Source organism: Panthera pardus, unplaced genomic scaffold, assembly GCF_024362965.1.
Source record: "Panthera pardus isolate Hobbes unplaced genomic scaffold, ASM2436296v1 HiC_scaffold_5, whole genome shotgun sequence".
NCBI lineage: Eukaryota > Metazoa > Chordata > Mammalia > Carnivora > Felidae > Panthera > Panthera pardus.
Genome location: NW_026526980.1, coordinates 17,362,908 through 17,385,605, shown reverse-complemented (window position 1 = coordinate 17,385,605; position 22,698 = coordinate 17,362,908). Strand labels below are relative to the sequence as shown.

Genomic DNA, 22,698 nt, shown 5'->3' with positions numbered 1-22,698 from the left:
AAAAAATTAAAAAAAAAAAAAAAGAATCCAGAGGTTGATTTGATCACTTGATGATGTAATCAAGGACTCATGGTCTTTTCTTCTCCCGTGTGGCCATATTCAAGACACTAGCTTTCATCTCCGGTCTTGTTCCCTCATGATCACGAGATGGTTGCCAAACCACCAGACATCACATCCCAAGCAGCATGGATGATGGCAAAGGGACCTTCTCCTACTGCCACTCTCTTTGGTTAAAAAAGGAGAACTGCCAGCTTGCCCTGCGGTTCCGTGGCAAAAAGGAAGGACCACATATGTTGACCAACTCGAGCTGAATTTACCAGCTGGAAATCAGGAAATGCCAGTTCCTGGTTGGGGTGGGGTGTCAGTGTATAGGAGTGAGGAGTCCAGATGGCCAGAATCACAGTCTACAGCTGGGGTCAAAGATTAGTTTGTGGCCAGGGAGAGGGGTCAGCATGTGGCTGGGGTCAGTGTGCAACCAGGATCATGATGAATAGGTCCCTAGCGTGGGTCAGGAATCATTCTATGGCTTGAGTCAGAAGTCATTCTGTGGTTGGAGTCAGGTTTCAAACTGGAGCTAGGATCAGAAGTTTGGGGGTGCGCCTGGGTGGCTCAGTCGGTTGGGCGTCCGACTCACGGTCCGTGGGTTCGAGCCCCGCGTCGGGCTCTGTGCTGACAGCTCGGAGCCTGGAGCCTGCTTCCCATCCTGTGTCTCCCTCTCTCTCTTCCCCTCCCCTGCTTGTGCGCTCGCGCTGTCTCTCATTCTTTCTCTCAAAAATAAGTAAATAAACTTAAAAAAAAAAAAAGAGAGAGAAGTTTGGTTTAGCATTGCGCTCTCTCTCCCTGCATCTCTCCCGTCTCATTCTCTGGATTATTTACACTGATGTGAGTGTATGTAGTCGGGTCCAGGAGACGAGGTGAGCTCAGGGCCCTACTCGGCCATCTTCCCAGGCTCTCTCGTCTCCTTCTCCTTCTCTGACAAGAGCTGCTGAAAGCTTGGTGACTTGGGTCTGTGGGGAAGAGAGAAGCAGAGTCTGGGCAAGACCCTTAAAGACAGGCGGGGGGGGGGGGTGTGGGGTATGGAGGAGGAAAAGACTGCAGTAAAACATCGATGGCGGGAGGGCGAAAATACATACAATGTGAATGGATAGATGGGGAGAGATCCGTGAGCCAAACACACACCTACCCATCCCGCATATGAACAGCATCCAGAAGCGATGTGCGGACAGCTACAAACACGAATTGGTGAGGTGTTGCCATTGGGACCATTCCTGTCCTTCTGGTGTGCTAGTCTGAACTTTTGGCAATAAATTAGCATTAAATTCAGAGTGCCGTTGTTTCTTTGAATCATATTTCGTGCCTTCATTTCCACAAAACCCACGGACCCATTCGGTCTAACAAGAGTGCTAGCAAGCCCGTGGACAGCGTTGCCCGTGTGCAGGCGCCATTCTGAGCCTTCCACCTATCGACATACACGCCAATATCGGGTTAATTTTTAACAACTGGTCCATGAGGGCGGTGCTATTATCGTTCCCATTTTACAGATGAGGAAGCAAACACAGAGAAGTTATGTGACTGGCCCGGAGCCACACAACCGGTCCTTGGAGCACTCTGAGGTCCTAATGTGTGGCAGGCCCTTTTGCCGGGTGCAGAAGGGGACAGGGGACAAAGGCAGGTGCGCGGAGATCGCCCACGCCTACTTTTCTGGGCGTGGCATCGCCTCGGAGCCGCCGAGGCAGAGGCAGGCGCTGGGGCCAGAGCCGGTCACTAGGGGGCAGCAGGGACCAAGGAGCGAGCCTGCAGCCCATCGGCTGCTGCCGGTTCCCCCCACTGGGCTGGTCAAAAGACACGTGGGAACGGGTGGGATTCTAAGGAAGAGCTGGCGCTGTCCAGCTGCCGTCAGGTAACTTAGGCAGATGCATCACAAGGGCAGCTGGGCATCCATCACCACCTCTGCTGCTCACCCTACCTCTGTGGGCCGTGGGCTGCAGGCTACTTCTTTCCGTCTTTGACGGGGTGGACATCAAGGCCCAGAGTGGTCAAGTACTTTGCCCGCAGTCACACAGCCCCAAATTGGCAAAGGCAGGTTTAAACGAGGCAAGATGAGTGCAGAGCCCTTGTTCCCCGGAGGCTGTGTTCTCCCCTGGAAAAGGGATATGCGAGGACGGGCAAACGGTGGCCACGAGCGACCAGGAATCAGGGCTCCTCACGGGCAAGTCCTGCCCACGTCACAGCCTGGGGATCCTAGCTGTGGGGATCCGCTGAGATCACGCCTCTCTCTTGCAGTGGGGGCTCAAAAACTTCTTGCTGTTTTTTTCTTTTTCTGATTAATAACTTTCGTGGGAAAATAATGTCAGAAAGGTTATTCAACAGGATATGCACGGAGATACACCTTCAAAAACAAACATTCATTTTTGTGACCTCCCACATGGTTCCAGGAGCAGGGGCGGGGGATGGGATTTCCGGTGGTTTTCACTTTTCTCTTTATACCTTTATGTTTTCTCTGAATCAGAGAATCCTGGCATGTGCCAATTTAGTAATCAGAAACAAACAAATAAGCAGGGTTTTTGTGTAAAAAAAAAAAAAAGAATAAAAATAAAGTAAAACAAAATAATTTTAAAATAAAATAAGATAAAATAAAGCATAGGCACACCCCTTCCCCCCCCCACCCCCGCCGCCGGGGGAAATCTTGGTAAAATCGAGGCTGGGGGTGTGCAGGGCCGGAGTGTGAGGGGGGGAACCCTGGAATCAATGCATCGGCAAGCCCAACCCCTTCACTCTCTGCACCTCTAGTCCTGTCCCGCAGGGGGGCGCTGGGAAACTCCAGCCTTCAGCATCTCCCTCCGCCCACACCCCTGCCGCCTGCTTCTAGTTCTGGGCTCCCCCCATCTGCCAGACCCTCACCCCTCTGGGGCTCTTGGGGCAAACATTTGGTGCAGCCAATCCCTGTTCTTCCCCTCATCTTTCCGGATCGTTGCCTCTCCCCTCCACACCAGGGCAATGGATGTCTAAAACAGCAGGGTCCATTCATTTGCCTTGCCACAAAATCCCTTTCTACAATTATCTTTTTTGAGCCGACATTTTCTCTTTCTCTTTTCTTCTGATTTCCTTCCTGCAGATCTCACCTGAAACTTTGGTCCATGCTCATAATTTGAATTTTTGTGTTTCCTTTAACAACTGACTCCCAGGGAGTAGTTACTAAACATTTGAGTGAGGGAGTGTTCTGCCAGGTGGGGAACTCCTGGCCAGCGAAGGAGTAGGCATGAGCCAGAGAGCTTGGGGACCGAGAGAGGGCACAGGCAGGGGAGCTCCCACGTCAGGAGCCATCAGAGACCCACCAGGGAAGCTTGGAAGGAGCCCAGGGGATGATGAAGATGAAAAGGGACTCGATCTCCAGGACAACCCCAGGAGGGAGGTGTTATTATCTTTCCTGTTTTACAAATGAGAAAGCTCAGGCATAAAGGGGGTGCAGCAGAGAAGGGGGCTGGGGCTCCCTGCCCCAAATACCCTTGGGGTTTCTTGCCTAATGTGGAGACCTGGGAGGCCAAGAACCAGATTTTAAGGGGATTTTTAAAAGTCCTTTGTTGAAGAAATGTCCAGAAAGGCCCTGGCAGCCAGCCATTCCCTGGGGGAAGTCACTTCAGTCCTGAGTGAGAATATCAGCAATGAGGATTTTTAAGCCGCGCCCCCCCCCCCAACTCCCCTTGGCTGTAGTCAGGAGGGCTGTAGTCCCCTGCTTATGGGTAGCTTAGTTTGGGGACTGGCTGGTTTCTTTCGGACCATGTATCTCAGTGCATGGGCTAATGTGCAGTTGAGCCAAGATAAAAATTCCTCACTCCAGCCCCCATCCTGCCTGATCTTATCTCCCACCATTGTCCCTGGCTCACTGCGCTCTAGCTGATCTTTTCTGAACTATGAACAGGTCGAGTACATTATGCCACAGGACCTTTGCACTTGCTGTACCGTCTTGCCTGATAAATGCTCAGTAAATATCGGTGGGGTGTGCAGCTTCCCTGCCCTCTGCTTCCTCCTTCCTGGTGTTAAGCTGGAGAAGAAGGTTGGGGAAGCAAGAACAGTGGCCTTGTCCCAGCTTCCCTGAACCAAGGAGGGTGGGTTTAAATCCACGTAAGAAATGCGAGGTGTCTGATTCTCTACTCCCGCTTCCCAAAGCCCAGACGACTCTCTGTTACGAGAGGAGCCTCAGCTGACCACCTGGGTCCCTTTTCTCTTAAGATCCTGGCGGGGCAACGAAGAGACCGGCGTCAGGTCTGTGTCAGACTTCCATCCCGACCACCCCTCCACCACTCGCACATCTTTTCTGTTTGCTGCTTGCTTTTAACAGTTGGTTTTCTGAGACGACGCTCAGGCAAAATGGACTGGAGCTGGTATTTGAGTGGATGGCATACCATGGCGGCTGGGAGCTCTGCAGCCTGACCTGGGTTCAAGTCCTGCTCCGGGATGTCCTCGCTGTGTGGTCCTAAGCGAAACCTCAGCCTCTCTGGGCCTGCTTCCTCATCTATAAAATGGGGGTAGTAACTGAACCTGCCCGCCAGAGACGTGACGTCGTGGACGTAGAGCACTTAGCACATTGCTTGGCCTTAAAGAGAGATTTTTATTAAGAATTATATATATAATTTTTATAAAGAGCTCTTGAAGGCAAAAAGTCCAGAGGGCTAGTTCAGGCTCCGTCATTCACTGTGTGACCTTGGGCAAGTCCCTTTTCCTCTCTAGCACAAAGTTCCCCCATCTGTAAATCATGGGGTGGTGGGGGGTGGGGGGGAGATGACTTAGGCCTCTAAAGGGGTAGATTTGGGCTCAGCACAGAGGAAGGATTTCTAACAAACATCAGGCTGCATGTGAGGTAGTGAGCTCCCCATCACTCCTAGCGCATGGTACAGAAGGCCAGAACAGAAGGGAACCTCATGCGGCCCAGCCGCTTCTTTTGCCAAGGGTGGCCGTCCGGGTAGCTACTCAGGGAGCAGACTGATCACAGACACAGAGCTTACGTCCCCGGCCTGTGTCTTCATGCCATCTGCCCGGGTTCAGCTACGGGCCTGCCACTGACTAGCTGGGCCACCTTGGCAAAGTGCAGCAGCTTCCGGTAATCCTTCGTACCTCTCCGTCTGGGAGAGCGTCCAGAGGAAGCTGGTGGCCCAACACCCGGCTCCCTCACCCCTGCAGGGATAGCTTTGGACAGGCGCTGTGCATGGTTACCCGAGGCTCCCAGCGGGTGGAAGGTCAGTTGCCCGGGCTGGCCCCGTTGGATAACACACCGTTTACTGCCTCCTGACCTTCCCCGCCTCACATCCCCACTCCCGAGCAAGGTTTCCTGGAATCACCACCTACAGCAGCTAACTGCCCTTGAGTCCTTGGCTCGGGGAGCAGGGGCGGGGGGGAACCCAAACAAACAGAGACAGAAAGTTAACCTCTTGGACCTCATTTCCTCTGGATGGAAAGATCCAATGAGTTAACAGAGATAAAGAGCTCACCACCTCGGGGAGCAGGGGCGGGGGGGGGGGAACCCAAACAAACAGAGACAGAAAGTTAACCTCTTGGACCTCATTTCCTCTGGATGGAAAGATCCAATGAGTTAACAGAGATAAAGAGCTCACCACCACCTCGGCCCGGATGTTTGTTTAATACACGGAGAGGGCAGGGAACGGAGATAAAGAGGCTTTATTTACACAAAACACCACGCCCTGCCCTCCGATTCCACGCTTCTCAGCGAAGACAAATCCCAGGCGATAAAATAATCTTCGAGATGCAAACAAGCATTACACAACCAGAGGGGCAGGTCGCCGTGCCAGCTGAGGGTGTGGTGTGGGCCAGCAGAGCCCTAGCTCGGCCAATCCCTCCCTCCCTCCGGCTGCTGCGGCTGCCAGCAAAGCGCCCGCGGGGGCACAGACTGGCCCCGAGGTAGCTGGCTGTGTTCATTCTGGGGCTCCTGTGCTTAACAGGAGCCCCTGGTCTCAGCGGTTGTGTGGGAACCAGACAGCAGCCAGTCGTGGCTTGGTGATCCCAGTCTTTCGGGTCCTTTTGTGTCTGTTACCGCACTTGAGTTCGCGCCCCGCCACGGCCCAGGTCCCGCCCCCAGGGTCGACTTAAGGAAGGTCTGTTGAATGAATGGGCACCTCCAGGCAAATGACCACCTTTCCAGGACCAGGATGTCCCATCCATTTCCCAAGGTCTCCCAAGTCATTCCCCGGTGGGCTCGGCCTCCAATCCCGTGAGACAGCGGCAGCCGATCCCAGAACCCGGCAAGACATGAGTAACAGAGTGACGAGCGGACAAAGCGCACCCAGGGTGAGCGTGGCAGGGACAGCGCGTGGACCCATGAAGTGGCCAGTGGCTCGTGCATAAGCCGAGGCACCCAAGGAGCTCCCGATCCCCGCAGGGGCCTCTCCCCCGTGCCCTCCACTCCCTTGGGTTGTGGCGAGCCCAGGCCAAGGCTGGGAGCTGGCGGAGGGGCGGGGTGGAGTCCAGTCTCTGTACCCCCAGGTCAGACCACCTCCCAGCTTCATAGCAGGGTTCTCCAAGTCTTTCGCAAATCTGCCGGCCTAGCCGCCTTCCAGGAGGAGGCACTTCCCAGGCCGGGCTGAGGCCCAGCCCTCACTCGTAGACGGCAGTGACAAGAGGGCACACGCCTAGGAAGCCATCGTGCACGTGGGCTCTGGGGAGAGCATGACCACCTTTTTGGGGGTCTGGCTTGAGCTGTGAGCATGGCTCGGGGCAGGCTGGAAGCACAGGGAGGACGGGCCCTCCTCTGAGACAGCCAAGGGTGCCGGGGAGGCTGGAGCGAGGCTGGCCTCCAGGGGCACCCCACCTGGCAGGGGGTCCGGGGCCCTCAGAGGGCTCACCAGCGGGGAGGACCTGTCTCCACAGCAGCAGCCGCAGCAGGGGCTGGCCACGGGATGGGCCTCGCCACCCTCCTCCTGGCCGTGACACTGCTTCAGGTGGCCACACAGGTGGCAGGTGAGGGCTGAGTAGACAATGCCGCTGGCCAGGTCGTCCCGGAGGGGGTCTGCGGCCTGCTCCGGGGCCGGCGGGGTCTTGTGGCTGTCCTGTGCCTTCCCCGCTGGCTCTGGGGAGCTGCCCGGGAGGGGGGAGTCCTGCGGGCAATGAGGTGGCTCCGCGTCCAGTCCGAAGGTGAACAGGGGGACGGGGACTGGGGCGGGGGCCCCAGGGCAGCCAGGAGTGAGGCTCTGGAAGGGCTTGTAACCCCCGTCCCCACTGCCGGCCTCACCCCCGGACGTCTCTGGGCAGACGGCACCGCTAGTGAGCAGACTCGAGAAGGCCTTGTACCCGGCCTCCTCCGAAGGGCCGAAGCCCCCCACCCCGCCGTCCTGGGTGCTGCCCTGCCTCACGGCGCACACAAACTCTCGGTAGCCGCTGCCGGGGGCCGGGGCCGGGGCCCCCCTGTGCTGCAGGACTCGCTGACGCAGAATCTGCTCCCAGGTCTCTGGCTCGGGCTGGAGCGCGGAAGGCGCCTCCGAAGGCTGGGGGGCAGCGGGGATGCCGGGGTCCGCCTCCCCCAGGCGTCCCGCCAGCTCCGGGCCCGAGTCACACTCGCCGGGACCTGAGGACTGGCCCTGGAAGGTCCCGAAGCTGCGGTAGGCGGGGTTGTCTGTGACGACCGGGGGCGTCTCTGGGAAAGTCGGGCTGGCTGGGCTCTGGGGCAGAGTGGCCAGAGGACCGGACCGGGGGTCGAAAGGCTGCTCCTTGCCCTGGGGCGATGCCTCCTGGGGCCCCGGACCCGGAAACTCAGCCCAGGGCATCTGAGCACCTGCACTTCCCGAAGGAGGAGGAAACCACGATTCCAGAGAGCCCTGTGGGCCAAAGCCCCCTTTCTCAACCCCGAGAAGGTCCAGGAAGAGGCTTTCTGTCAGCCGGGCCGCGATGCCCTCCCTGCCCTCCTGGAAGCTGTCCTCGAGGTTCACAGGCGAGGGGCAGAAGCTCCCTTTATCTTCCTCCTCCTCCTCCTCCTCGCTCTCCACCGGGGCCTCCAGGAGCTCCACACATCGCACCACGCTGATGCTCTCGGGCCAGAGGATCGTCTTGCTGACCTCCACGGGGCACCATGCTGATTTTCCAGAACCCTGCAAAGGCCCATTTCTGGCAATCTTGGAGGGATCCTCTTTCCTTTCCATGCCGTGCTCCAGTAAACAGGGCAGGAGCTTCCTAAGACAAGTCTTCCAGTGTCTGCAACAGCAAAGAAAAGTTTGGTTGGGATTCGCTTTCTCTGCTGGAAAAACTCCTATTCGTCCTTCAAAGCCCAGCTTAAAATCAGCCTGGACTGACGTCTATCTAATGCAGACAGGCCTCCTGACTTTAATTTTTTTTTTTTTTAACATTTATTTATTTTTGAGACAGAGAGAGACAGAGCATGAACAGGGGAGGGTCAGAGGGAGAGGGAGACACAGAATCCGAAACAGGCTCCAGGCTCTGAGCTGTCAGTGCAGAGCCCAACGCGGGGCTTGAACTCACAGACCGTGAGATCATGACCTGAGCCGAAGTCGGACACTTAACCGACTGAGCCACCCAGGCACCCCTGGCCTCCTGACTTTATAGTCAATAATCTGTCAGTCTGACTTCCCTACTAGCCCAGGAACTCCCTGAAGGCAGGGCCCGTGTCTCACTTTGAGATTTCTGGAGGCCACACATACAACCTGGCACCCGATGCAAACTCAGTCTACTGAATAAGGAAAAGTCTCCGTCAGGGACGATGACATTTAAAAATACTTATCAGGTTGACAATAAACTTCATATATTGAAAAAAAAAATACTTATCAGGGGCACCTGGGTGGCTCAGTCGGTTAAGCGTCCGACTCTTGGTGCCAGCTTGGGTCACGATCTCACAGTTTGTGCGTTCGAGCCCCACGTAGGAGCCTGCGTGGGATTCTGTCTGCCCCTCCCCCACTTGTGTGTGCGCACGCACTCTCTCTCTCAAAAATAAAAATAAAAATAAACTGAAAAAAATACTGATCAATTTAAAATATTTATCAATACCACAGCACAAGTAATGACCGGGGCTGTGGGGTCCTAGGCTGGGGCAGTGTCCTGGGGCCCCCGTGCTGTGCCAGGTACCAACTCTTTAGTTACTGGATTGTGGGTCATCCAGGGACGAGCTAGGGGAGGCAGGGGCGATGGTCAGACACTCAGGGGTTCCAGAGTTGGCGATTCGCCAACCAGCACGCGATGCTGTTGACATTGTAACAACCGGCACAGCCGTCCGGCTTGTAACCTCTACGAGCCTGGCTCAGGCCAGACTGCGCACTTCCGAGGGGGTTCGGCCTGGGCCTGACCCCTGGGGAAATTCAGGGGGCTTAGCCAACATGCCCACCTACCCAGACCTCCTCTCCTCCTGCCACCCTCCAAGCCCAGTGTCCCAGGGCAAGTCCTGAATGCTCGGGAGGAAAAACAGGCGGGTGCGGGGGTGGGGGTGTGGTCCTACCGCCCCGCTTCCAACATCCTCCAAATCCACATAGGCTGTGATCTGAGTTCATATACATACGGGCACTTGGCTGGTTCCTGGCCTCGGGACCGCTTCCCCCACAGCGACACCTAAAATACAGAGACAGCCAATGAAATGGAGTGGAGAGGCCTTGCGGCCCAGCCTGGCATACGGCACGGCTCAGGGAGTGTTTGCTGCAAAAGGAGTGTTCGACGTGACATCACATAGGCCGGGGGTCCAATCGAGGTCACTTCAGCTCTCTGAGCCTCAGCGTCCCGCGGGATCGACGAGACTGCCCAGATATCAAGTCGCCGGGGGCGGACGGTAAAAATGGCCACACTGCTCTGAAGCTCCTCCCACCCTCTGAATCTGGCCTGGGCGTGTGACTCGCTTTGACCGACAGGATGCCGCGGAGTGACATCGGGCCGGCCAGCTCGAGGACGTCGCCACTGCTCCAGCTGACAGTCAGCCAACTTCCAGACCTGTGACTGAGGCCACTGGGAAGGGGCCCATCCCAGAGCCTTCCACCCTCACCACTGCATGGAGCCCAAACTGCCCACCTGCAGAAGCAAGTGCTAATTTAGAGTGTTTCAGCTCTCTAAATTTGGGGCTGATTTGTTACACAGCAAAGCTCACTGATACATGAACAGCACTTATGACGTGCAGGACCCTGCAATATATACTTTATATGTGTCGCCTCCATGAATTCCAGTATCAGGTAAGCACTACAATAACCCACATGAAGAAACTGGCTCAGAGAGGTTAAGCAACATGCCCGAGTCCACACCGCAGGTAAATGGCGAAGCCAGGGTTCCAAGCCAGACCACTGGACTCCAGAGCCTGCCAGCGGGTCCCTGGAGAACGGAGGACACTTGGATGTTCTGTTCTAGACAGGGCTTGTGTCCTCCCTCCCTCCCTCCTACAGAGCCCTGAGATCACCCAGGAAACCCCACGTGGCCATGGCATTGGAGAAGCTCATCCCCCCTTAGTTCAGGGGTATCCATCTAGCTGGTCTCAGAGCATCCCCACTCCCTTACTGGTGAATGCTTTAGGAAAGGGCGTGTGGTACAGTTCAGACCGACGAGAATCGAGGAGAGATTTGCTCATGCTTTGGGGGCAGTTTTCTGCTCGTAAGAGGAAGACACAGGAAGCCTGTCCCCAACCCCCTCACCTTTTGGCTTCTTGCCCTGGTACAGAGACCTTTCCAGGAGATGACACGGAGGTGACCTCATGGGTCACCTCCTCCCGGGGGAGATAAGACGCCAAGCAACCAACCCAGAGGAACCCGGCCTGTCAGAAAGAGTAGCCACGGAAGCTAGGGGGCAGGGAGCAAAGGCCTCTGGGCTCCTAGTGACCACACGAAGCTGCTGCTGAAATCCGGAAACCTTCCTGATTTGTCACGTGCGGTTCCAAAAGCCAACAGCCTCCCAGGCATTTTGAATCCTGCTTCCTGATGCGTGCGGCCTACAAAACGCTAACCAACCCACTCTCCTACCTGTGGGTCCTGGATGACTATCGCCACTAGGTGGCTGTGGGCGGGGTTGGGAATCTGGTCCCACCATTCTTTCTTAATCCTGAAAAAGAAAAGGGAGAGTTATTGAGGGGCGCCTGCGTGGCTCAGCCGGTTAAGCGGCCGAATCTTGATTTCGGCCCAGGTCACGATCTCACAGTTTGTGGGTTCGAGCCCCGCGTCAGACTCTGAGCTGACAGCCCAGAGCCTGCTTGGGATTCTCCGTCTCCCTCTCTCTCTCTCTCTCTGCCTCTCCCATTCGTGCTCTCTCAAAATGAAAAAAAATAAACATAGAGTTATTGGGTGCGTGAACAGGTTGACGTTCTTTCCGTGAAGGGGTCAGGGACCACGTTGGGAGGGTTCGTGGATGCCTTGCCCTAACCTCATTCTACAGATGAAGACACCAAGGCCCAGAAGTGAAGTGACAGCTGGACCGTGGGCAGAACAGCCAGGTTCTGTTAGCCAGGATGGAGCTCCTGATGTGGCCACCTCTGCCCTCCGTGGGAATAAGCCCCAGGGAGTTAGGAGACACCCAGGCAGCAGAGAGAGAATTCTGGGTTTCCCCATCAGCAATTCTGCCCTCCCCGGGGCAGCCGAGACCAAGATGCTGGGGTGAGGCCTGGGATGGCCAGAGCAGTTGAGGGAACCCAGAGAGAAACGGAGTCCTTCTCTCCGCCTGGTCTGTCCGGAGCCACACAGCGTCAGTGCTGGGAGGGAAGGTTCTCACATCACCTCTGACTGGCTTCCCGCTTCACTCAGTCTGGCAACACATATTTATTGAGCATTTGCTATGCACCATTCACTGGTCCAGGCGTCGGGAACGCAACAGTGAACAAGACAGACAAAATTCTCCGCCCTGGCGGAACTGACCTTCTAGAAGAGAGCGACCTCAGCCATGGCAACTTCAGTGTCATGAATAAAAACACACAAGAAAGGGAATAGAGAGGAATGGAGGGTGTGCTCGCGGAAGGCCTCTTGGAGGAGGGGACTTCTGAGTGGCCACGGAGGCGGGGGCAGGAGCCACGGTGACACCCGGGGAAAGGGCCTCCCTGGCAGGGAGGGACCGCCGATAGGGAAACTGAGGCTCACAGAAGGGGAAAAGACCAGCCCAGGGTCACGCAGAGCCATCCGGAATAAGACACGAAGGGAACCTGTATTTGCTGCATGCCTACTGTGTGGCCGGCAAAATGCAGGACCCGGCTCGCTCAGCGCCCAGTCGTCGCTAAGCCTCACGCGGTGAGCCAAGGCTCGCTGGTCCCATTTCAGAGATGGGAAGATGGCCGCTGCGAGACACCACGAACCCAAGTGCCTGAGCTCTCACTGGAAACAAGGCTCCTTCTATCCCCCCCGCCTACTGTGGCCCGGGACTGTCTCAGGACTCTCAGCACTCATGAAATAAGCTCCTTCCACCTGCAACAGAGACCCAAGGCTGAGCGGTTCGGCCTCTTATTGGCCACAAAGCTCCCGAGCTCCAAGGCCAAGATCCAAACGCAGGTCTCCGGGGCAACTGTCTAGAATTCCTCTGTCTCCTGCCACGTGCTCTGAGTGTCTGGACCTCACCCTGGGGACCCACGATGACCCATCTTCCTTCTGCTGGAGGAAAGTCCCTCCCCAGCTCATTCTCCCTCCAGAATATCCCTCAGCTCGAATATCGCCTCCTCAGAGGGGCCCGCCTGGCCTCCCGACCCAGCAGCCCGCACATTTCTTCCCTTCACCCCGGCAGATTCCCTTCAGCGCACGGATCACCATGGAAACCAGCTGTGGTTATTGGTTGACCGATGGCTTCGGTCTCCCCACAAAGAGCACAGACAGGGTCGTGGTCGGCCCTGCTCTCAGCTGTTGCCCCTGGGCCTCGCGCATAGTAGCTGCTCAATAAATACGTATCGTGAGAGCGGACGGACCCGAGGGGGGTTCCCACCCTCCGCACACCCCAGCGGGGCCGGCTCGCGGGCCATCCCGTGGCGAAGCCCCGGACTCACTTGATGACGCTGAGGTAGCAGGACAGGCAGACGGCCAGGATGACAAGGCAGGAGATGCTGACGCCAAGTGGGAGGTGCTGCTCCCAGGGCTCGTAGTCTGCAAGTGGGAGGGAAGCCGTGAGCCTGCGCCGTGCTGGGTGCCGCCCGCTGGTTCCCAGGCCGCCGAGGCCTCCGGAAAGGGTCCGCTCAGACCCTGCGTGGCCCGGCCTCCACCCAGCGCTCCCGCCTCACCCACTGCTACTGAGCCCTGGCCACACGGCCTCCTCACTCTCCCCTGCTCCTCCCAAGCTCCGTGGCACCCCAGGATCTTGAACTCGCTGCTGCCCCTCTCCTGAAGCCCAGAGGTCAAGAGCGGGGGGCCTGCGGAGCCCGACTACCTGAGTTCAAAGCCTGACTCTCATATCCTTGCTGGTGACCCAGGACAAGGCCCTCAGCCTCTCTGTGTGCCTCGGCTTCCTCATCTGTACACTGGGGTTAACACAGCACTGAGGTCGCAGGGCAGTTGTGGGGATCACACGACGCGGTCAGAGCAGCGCCCGCATGTCCCATAAGCCTTTGCCGTTGTTGTCTGTGCACAGCTGGCCCCTTCTCATTCACTTCACCGTCACCTGCTCCAAAAAGTTCCGGCACGCCCTCTCCCCTGCTGCCCCTCCCATCTCTCCGTGCCTGCACCCTGATTTTCTCCCCGGACTTAATGTCATACGGGTCAAGGGCTATCTGATTTATTTTCCTGTTGACTTGTTTGTTCTCTGTCTCGCCTCCAGAAGGTCCGTCCCACAAGATCAGGGATTTCTGTCTGTTTCGTTCATGGCTGATGCCCCAGAGTCTAACACAGGGCCAGGCGTGCCGTATGGGCTCAATACATATTTGTGGAAATAACGAATGAGTGTCCAGCCCATCGTACATGCTCCATAGAAGCCATTTCTCTCCCTTTCCTTCCCTTCCCCAGGGCAGTGGTATAATTGAGTGAACTTTGCCCAGCACTATACCACGTGGGACACTCAGTGGGAGAAGATCCTACCTATGGAGTGGAAGGCAGATGGGTCAGGAGACGTCTGCAAGGCAAGACGAACAACACAAGAGGGCTAAGGTCAGGGGCGGGGGCGGGGCGGGGCGGGGCGGGTGGGGTACCCACCCGCGGCCACTTTGCCCGGCACTTTGAAGACCCTTCTCCCACTGGGTGCCCACAACAGCCCTGCTCCTTCTCCATGGTACAGACTGGTGCCTGAGGCGGCCCCCTTACTCAACAGGGAGCAGTGTGCCCACCCTGAGGTTTGGGTCAATCGTGATTATCTTATTCTCTTTTCCAGGCATGAGTTTCCAGCCTCTCTTGCAGCTGGGAGAGGCCCCGCGACAGTCCTGGCCAATGAGATCTAAGGGAAGTCCGCTAGGGAAGCTTCTGGAAAGATTTTTGCTTCCTGATGAAAGAGATGTCCGAGGAGCACTTGTTTGTGGAGCCTTTCATTTCTTTTAGGCTTTGGGGCATGAGGGCGTGTGCAGCAGCCAGCTTGGGGCACGGGGTAACAAGTCTAAGGATAAAATGCTACCACGCTAAGGAGGGCTGGGGGAAAGAAAACAAGCCTCTGGGGCCACATCACTGAGCTGGGGTATAAACCAGGGAAGGTCCACTTGTCAGACTTCATTTTATGTGAGATAAATCAATGTTTCCATTGCAAAAAGCCATGAGTAACAGTGTTGCAAAGACCGCTTGTGGGGGCCGGTGGGGGTAATGCAGCTACTGTATGAGGGACTACATCTCCCAGAATCCCTTGCAGCTCTGTGTGGCCATGTGACTAGTTCCACCAATAAAACTGGAGAGGAAGTGGTGTGTGTGTGTGTGTGTGTGTGTGTGTGTGTGTGTGTGTGTGTCACTTCTGGGCTCAGGTTTTTAAGAAGCGCTTTCTTACGCCATAAACAAAAATAAATTCAAAATGGATGACCTAAATGTGAGACCTAAATTGCGACAGGAAATCATAACACAGGCAGCAATCTCTTTGGCCTCGGCCGTGGCAACTTACTAGACTTGTTGACAGAGGCCAGGGAAACAAAAACAAAAATCAGCTACTGGGACCTCATCCAGATAAAGAGCTTCTGCACAGTGAAGGAAACAATCAACAAAACTAAAAGGCAGTCTACGGCATGGGAGAAGATATTTGCTAACGACATATCTGATAAAGGGTTCTCCTCCAAAATCTATAAAGAACTTATCAAATTCAACATCCAGAAACCAAATAATCCAGCGAAGAAATGAGAAGACATGAATAGGCGTTTCTCCAAAGAAGACATCCAGATGGCCGACAGACACATGACAAGCTGCTCACCATCACTCATCATCGGGGAAACACAAATCAAAACCATAATGAGATACCACCTCACACCTGTCAGAATGGCTCACATTAACGACTCAAGAAACGGTAGATGTTGGCGAGGATGCGGAGAAAGAGGATCTCTTTTGCACTGTTGGTTGGAATGCAAGCGGGTGCGGCCGCTCTGGAAAACAGTGTGGAGATTCCTCATAAAGTTAAAAAGAGAACTACCGTTAAGACCCAGCAATTGCACTGCTAAGTATTTACCGAAAGGAGACAAAATTATAGATTTGAAAGGGTAAATGCACCCCAACGTTTATAGCAGCATTATCAACAATAGCCAAAGCATGGAAAGAGCTCAAATGTCCACCGATGGATGAATGGATAAAGACGCAGTGCGCGCGCGCACACACACACACACACACACACACACACACACACACACACAGAGGAATATTACTCAGCCATCAAAAAGAATGAAATCTTGCCATTTACAATAATGTGGATGGAGCTAGAATGTATTATGCTAGTGAAATAAGTCAGAGAAAGGCAGATACCATGTGATTTCACTCATATGTGGAACTTAAGAAGCGAAACAGATGAACATAGGGCAAGGGAGAAAAAAAAGAGGGACACACACCATACGAGACGCTTAATGACAGAGAACAAACTGAGGGTTGACGGAGGTGGGGGGGGGATGGGCTAGATGGGGGATGGGTATTAAGGAGGGCAACTGTTGGGATGAGCACTGGGTGTTGTACGTAAGGGATGAGTCCCTGAATTCTACTCCGACCCATACCGCGCTGTATGTTAACCAACTAGGGTTTAAATAAAAATTTGAAAAGAACAAAAAATAAATTCACTTGTTCAATTCTCTTAAAAAAAAAAAAAAAAAAAAGGATCTTCGTCCTAGAGAATGATGGAAACCACAGGAAGAGAACCATCCACAAACCAGCGATGTTCACGCCGGACCGTTACGTGAGCGAGTCATACGTTTCGGCGGTGTTGAGCCGCACGCCTCGTGGGCTTATCTGTGACCGCAGCCTCGCCCTGGCCACCCTGAGCAGTACACCAGGTCAGTCGGGAATTCCGTTACCTGCGGTCAGAGGCACTCTATGGGACCCATAGGGTGGGCAGGCGGTGGGGGGGGGCGGGGTCTGGCCAATAGGACAAATGGGAGTGGCCCCGGCTCCAACTGCCCATGGCTCCCAGGAGATACTCACAGTTAAGCCACTTGGTGCTGGGGCTCCACTCGCTCCAGGTGCTGTTGTAGCTCTGAGCCCAGGCCCTCACGCGTGCGCTGTAGGAAGCCCCAGACTTCAGGGTGCTGGCTGCCACGCGGAGGGTGGGCCCCATGTAGGTCACGTTATAGATTCTGGACTGGGAGAGGAAAGGGACACGTTAACGCGCCAGCTCGGGGCAAAGGAGGTACCGGCTCCCACCCTGGCTGCTGTCCTTGGCTGACCCCCCGCAGTGTCGAAGGGCCACCAGCCTCGGTGTTTGGTTGTTCCTCCAATTCAGGCCTGTGGCTGCCACCTCCACAACCGTGACCAGAGTCAGGTGGGAGGGGTCAGGGAATGCCCTCCCCCCACCCCCGGCCCCGGCGCCCTGACGATCAGCCATGCAGCATGACTGGGGCCAGCCGATTAAGCTTTGAGTTGTAATTTCCTCCTCTGTAAAACGAGGGTAGGAGTCCCTGCTGCCACTTTTTAGCTGTGTGACCCTAGGTGAGTCGCATAACCTCTCTGGACCTTGACATCCTTCTTCTGCAAAATGGTAATAAGTAATAAATAACGATTTATCTTTTATTAATAATCATTATTAACAATGATTTATTTTATTATGATTTATTTATTCCTGGCACACAGGAAGCATGAGAGCGACCTTTCTACAGCACAGGTAAGGTCCCCGGTGTCTCTCTCTCTCTCTCCTTTGTGGGCTCTCTGGAGCCGTCACAGTCAAGCCCAAACTCTGGCCTAGAATCTCAGCCCTGCTCCAACTGCTGGGAAGGGACTTCTAAGGCCTGTTATCAAGTGAAAAACGTAAATGAAAAGTAGTATGTGCTGACTACTGCTTTTTATGTTTAAAAAAAAGGGGGGGGCGCCTGGGTGGCTGAGTCAGTTAAGCATCCAACTTTTGATTTTGGCTCTGGTCATGCTCTCACGGTTCATGAGTTTGAGCCCCACAAGGGGCTCTGCGCTGAGGGTGTGGAGATTGGGATTTTCTCTCTCTCCCTCTCTCTGTGCACTGTCTCTCTCAAAATAAATAAGTAAATAAACTTTAAAAAAAAAAAAAAGACAGACTCTGGGATGGCCCTGCGATCCCCCACCCTGTATCACGCCCCTGTGTAATCCCCTCTTCTTGAGTGTGGCCAGGGCTTGCGACCCACCATGGGATTATATTCTGTAAGGCTATATAATTCCAACTTGCTAGGAGACTCTCTCCTTTGCTGGCTTTGAGAAGACAACAGGGAAGGAACTGAGGGCAGCCTCCCACAAAGGGCCAGCGAGAACCCAAGGCCCTCAGTCCAGCAGCCCGTAAGAAACAATGCTGCCAACAACATAGTACTGGGGAGTGATCTTCCCCAGTCAAGCCTCAGATGAGACCGCAGCCCCAGCTGAGTCCTTGACTGTGCCCTTGGGAGAGCTGAAGCTGTAAGCCACACCCAGACTCCTGGTCCCCAGAAATGGTCAATAAAATGTGTGATGTTTAAAGTCGCTACACTGGGGCACCTGGATGCCTCAGCTGGTTAAGTGCCTGACTTTGGCTCAGCTCATGATCTCTTGGTTCATGAGTTCAAAACCCGCATCGGGCTCTGTGCCTCCAGCTTGGAGCCTGGAGCCTGCTTCGAATTCTGTGTCTCCCTCTCTCTCTCTGCCCCTCCCCTGCTCATGCTCTGTCTCTGTCTCTCTCTCAAAAATAAATAATAACATTAAAAAAAAATAAAGCAGCTGCATTGGTGGTGATATTATTACATAACAAGAGAAAACTGACACGGCGGTGAATGAACACACATGTTTCATGCTTGCTTGTACAGGCACACACTCTCTGGGAGGACACAACAGCCTTCATGACCTCTCCTGGCTCTAACCTGGCCTTCCTTCCCCTCCTGGCAGGAGACGGGAGCAGTCAATCTCTGGGGGTTGGGGTCACAAGAGAAACATATTACCGTTCTAAGTGCTTTCAAGCCATCTGGCTTTTTTACTACTCGTAAATATTACTTGTATTTAAAAACCTTTAAGACGCGAAATGAAATCTGTGTTCAGGATCGATCTGATGACATGGGAGTAGCCTGAATCCTCTGCCCGCGGCTCCTCTCCCTGCTAGGTCCGTCCCTTTGCAGCCCTGCTTCCACTCACGGGTTGGAGCAGAGGTCAAGGGGAGAGTTATGGGAGGAAGCGAGGGCAGAAGACAAGGACACTCACTCACAGCCCTATTTTCTCTCTAAATATGAGTAAGCAGGAAGCAACAGCTGGACCTAGGTTGCCAAAGGAATCGTATACCCCAGAAAGGAGTGGGGGGTGGGGGGGGGTGAGAAATGTTTTACCAAGAAACAGAACAGAAATTGGGGATTCCCAGGAAACACTTGTGGTTTATTGTTGTTGTTGTTGTTATTGTTTTGGCAAAAAGGGCCAAGTGTTTGGGAGGCCACCCCTGAGAGAAGGATCCAAGGAAGAGGAAACAGCACTGGCTCTGGAGTTCAAATCCTGGCTTCCCAGCCCGGCTCTGCCTTTTCCAGCCGGGGGGCCCTGGGCAAGCCATTCCACCTCTCAGGCCTCAGTTTCCTCATCACTAAAATGGAGAGACCAACACCCTCCCACCTGCAGGGCTGTGTTGTGCCTAGCACATTTCAGGCACGCAAGCAATGGTAACCATTCACGATCCTGAACAGACTGGTGGCCTCCTTTTCTGTTGCTTCACTGCACTCACTGCCACATCTCCGTAATCCCCAGACACGCCATGAATCTTCTTATCCCCCAAGCCTTTGCTCACGTGGTTCCCTCTGCCTGGCCTCCTACTCTTCCCTTCCTTCCCCGTCCAGAAAACTCTTCTACGGCCTCCAATGCCCGGGCCAAAACTCCACCTCCATTATGGACCCCTGTCCAGAGATCATCCAGGACAATAGGTAGCTCCACTCCCCAAATTCCACTTCTAAGGTATCTTCTAGAACTGATCCCATCTATGTCATCCATGGGGAACACAGTTGCTCATATTCTTTTCACTCTGTGTGGTGACAGATGGTAACCAGACTTACTGTGGGTGATCATTTTGCAATGTGTACAAAACGTCAAATCACTACGTTGGGGTGCACCTGAAACTATTACAATATCGTATGTCAATTATACCTCGGAAAACAGCAAAACAAAAAAATCGGTCCCACCCTATCGGAGCTGTAGCTGGCGTCTGCAATATGGTAGCAAACGGGGCCGGCCGCCCATCTTTGCCGTTGGGGACACGTCCTCAAAGCTCAGGGCAGGTAAGCCTCTGACTCCACCTCCAGGGCTCATCCTCATTGGCCAGGACCAGTTGTGCCCACCCCGTTGTCTAGCCTGTGATTGGTTAGAGATCAACTCCGGCCAATGAGGAGTGAGGGGACTTCTACAGGCTGGGTCCAGCCCTGGGAAAGGGAGAGATGGGCAGAGGGGTGTCTCCGTGGCGTCTGCCCCACCAACAAGGGAAGCTGAGTCAGGAATTCTGAGGCTCCGGGCGGCGCCCAGCACGTCCGTGACAACTGAGCCATAGCTCGGGTACACTGATTAATTCTACCTGCTGGTTGGGAGTCCAGGCCCAGGTCCCAAGGCTGGCTGTTACAGCCAGCCCTGTCCCCGCTTCCCCTTCCCTGGAGTTTGCTCCGGGGAGCCACCCCTCCCTCCTTCCCAGCCCTCGTGGCTTGGGGGGAACTGACCACACCTGCGCTCCAGAGGTGGGCGTGTGACTCACCTCTGGCCAATCAGAGCACAGTACGAGCACCCTCCTTCCTGCCCACAGCCTGGGCCAGGGTCAGAGATTTGCAAGTGATCCGAGCCAGGCGACCGAGCATCGGCCCCAGAACTTCTACCGGGACTAATTAAAAGTGGGACTCTCCCAGTGTGGCGCTGGCACGTAGCCCCGGAGGCGCTGGGGTGGGGTGGGGGGGGCATGCTGGCCACCACTTAAAAATGAACCTAACCCAGAATAAAGCCGGGCCGAGGGAGGGACAGATTCCCGGAACCTGGATGCAGCCACGATAAGCAAATGAAGAACACTTCACACCCCTCTCTCCCCTCCGGACTTCACCCCCCTGAAGCCCTGCACAGGCTCAGCACACGGGGAGGGGATTCACCTACGAAATGGGATCTGCCTATCTCTTTCGGCATCAGAGCAGCCTTGCCAGTGCGTTCTGAGCCTCCGCTGTCACACCCGGGCCCCTCCATCCCTGCTCCCACCCTGCGCCGTGGCCCAGAGCCAAGGGGGAAACCACACCTGAGAAACCGAGAGATGGAAGCCAACACCCGCCCCCTCCCTGGCTTAGGTGGGAAGGACAGGAAGCAGAGAAGCTGATGTGAGAGGGCGAGACGAGTGGGGCCTGCTCCCTGGCAGCGGAAGCCAGGCCAGCCTGGGTCCCAGGACACAGGACACGGGGCGTGGCTCTGAAGAGGCCCTCGGCGACGCTGACGTAGCGAGTTCTAGACCAAGGTGTGGGAGGCCAAGGCCGCCGGGGCTTTCCAAGGCCTGTGGCGCCCCGGCGAAAAGGAGAACAGTGCTTACGACACATTTAGAGCCAGGCCGGGGGAGCCTGTGTCACACGCTTGGCGCCCTCAAGGGCTGATGGGGCGGGGACGCTTACCCTCCCCATGTCACAGAGGGGGAAACCGGGGCCCCAGGAGGTTAAGCGACAGGGCTAGGGCCCCGCAGCCAGGGAGCGGAAACAGGTATCGGGAGCCCGCTCTGTGGGAGGCCGGGGCCCAGGGTGCTCAGATGTGCCTCCCGTGGGGATGCCTGAGGGGAAGACATGGGTGGCAGGAAATGATCTCCAGCCCCGCCTGAAACTAAACTCAGAGGCCAAGCCATCCCGTGTGCAGGCCCCTGCCAGTATTGACCCGGTGGTTTGCTGCCCATCAGCTCTCCCTTCTAAAAACCGTCAACGCGTCGTTTAAGAAGGAAACTCACGATCAGTGCTGTGATCGCAAACCAGGTGTCAGCCTCCATCGGCCGCCTCTAGAAGTAAGTGCTATGAGGACCCAGCGACGGCATGAAATGACGGCACACTGGGAACCAGGCACACGGCGGGGGCGGGGTGCACAGGGCCAGGGTGGAAGTCGGGCTCCAGGGGCCCCGGTCTCCACCCGCCCGAGTCCCGAGAGGTGGCAGAGAAACCCCGAGGCGCACACACTCACATCCGTGGGGTCGTCTTCGCTCGAGATGTTGACCATGTAGGTGAGCTCGGCGTGCAGGTGGTTCTCACGGGGGTAAGGGTTGCTCCACCTCAGCAGCCACGTGTGGGAGACGTTGGGGTGAACCGTGAGGTTTCCGGGAGCCCTGGGTTTCACTGCGGAGAAGCAGTGGCTGGTGAGGCGCTTGTCCAGGTGCGGGGAGGAGAAGGGTCCGCAGGGCACGGGTCATTTAGATGCTCTCGGTCGAGCACACCTCCGTAGCACATTTACGGAATAGCGTGTGGATATCGTCTCAGCAGAGAATGGCCACCATCATACTGATTACGATGTCGCTAAAACTCCGCTTCCCACGAGTGGGGACTACCCGACTTTCTACAGTGAGTGCAGGAAGCATAAGGCAAAGGAACCCAAAATGTGGCTTTTTCACTTCGGTTCCTTCACACTTGGGGCCACATCTATGCGCTGTGTTATGACTCAGAGTTTTTGTTGATCTTGACCCGCGTGTTTTAAAACTCAGTCTCCTTTTAAGCAATCCTATCCAGGAGATTACAGGTATGTAAAGTCGGCCCACCCGTGCAGAAACGATTTTAATTCATGGGTTCGTTCTTGGGTCTATCTCAACAACCCCCCGACCGTGGGCGGTAACTGCTGAGCTCTGAGCTCGGCGATACTCTTGCAAGAATATTCCTCTGCAGCTTTGTGGCCGTGTGACCCGGGGCAGGTTACGCGCCTCCTCCGTATTATACCCGATCGTAAAACGGGGATAGCTCTCTTCTGGAAAAGGAGGCCCAGAGAGGTGATGTGACTTGCCCAAGGTCACAGAGCAATAAATGATGTCCGAACCTCCCGTCACGGTACCGCAGCAGAATCGTGGTGAATTGCTGTGGGGACTCTGGCTACCAGGATGAAGTCAGACTTCTGAGGTCAGACTGTCCGAAGAAGCAGCAGCTGACCAGTCCACACAGCGGGGAAGGAAGGTTCCCAGCTCAGTCTGTGGTCTACAGCAATGCCTTCTATTAAGCACGCCTCATCTCAGCACCCCAGGCTGGGCACTTACATTCAGGCGGCCGAGACGCGTAGA

The 22,698-nt window shown here is 55.4% G+C and overlaps 1 protein-coding gene across 4 annotated transcripts in view; it reads right to left on the bottom strand.

The window, feature by feature from the left end:
- Positions 1-5,656: 5,656 nt before the first annotated feature.
- Positions 5,657-22,698, bottom strand: part of IL4R (interleukin 4 receptor) — a 41,089-nt gene continuing 24,047 nt past the window's right edge. For all 4 annotated transcript variants that reach the window (XM_053894344.1, XM_053894346.1, XM_053894345.1 and 1 more), the window contains exons 5-10: positions 21,621-21,772; positions 16,467-16,623; positions 12,938-13,034; positions 10,944-11,022; positions 9,509-9,558; positions 5,657-8,196 (exon numbers count right to left, since the gene is read on the bottom strand). In XM_053894344.1, coding sequence (XP_053750319.1) covers positions 6,642-8,196; positions 9,509-9,558; positions 10,944-11,022; positions 12,938-13,034; positions 16,467-16,623; positions 21,621-21,772 — 2,090 coding nt within the window. In that variant the 3' untranslated portion in view covers positions 5,657-6,641. The remainder of the gene's footprint in view (positions 8,197-9,508; positions 9,559-10,943; positions 11,023-12,937; positions 13,035-16,466; positions 16,624-21,620; positions 21,773-22,698) is intronic.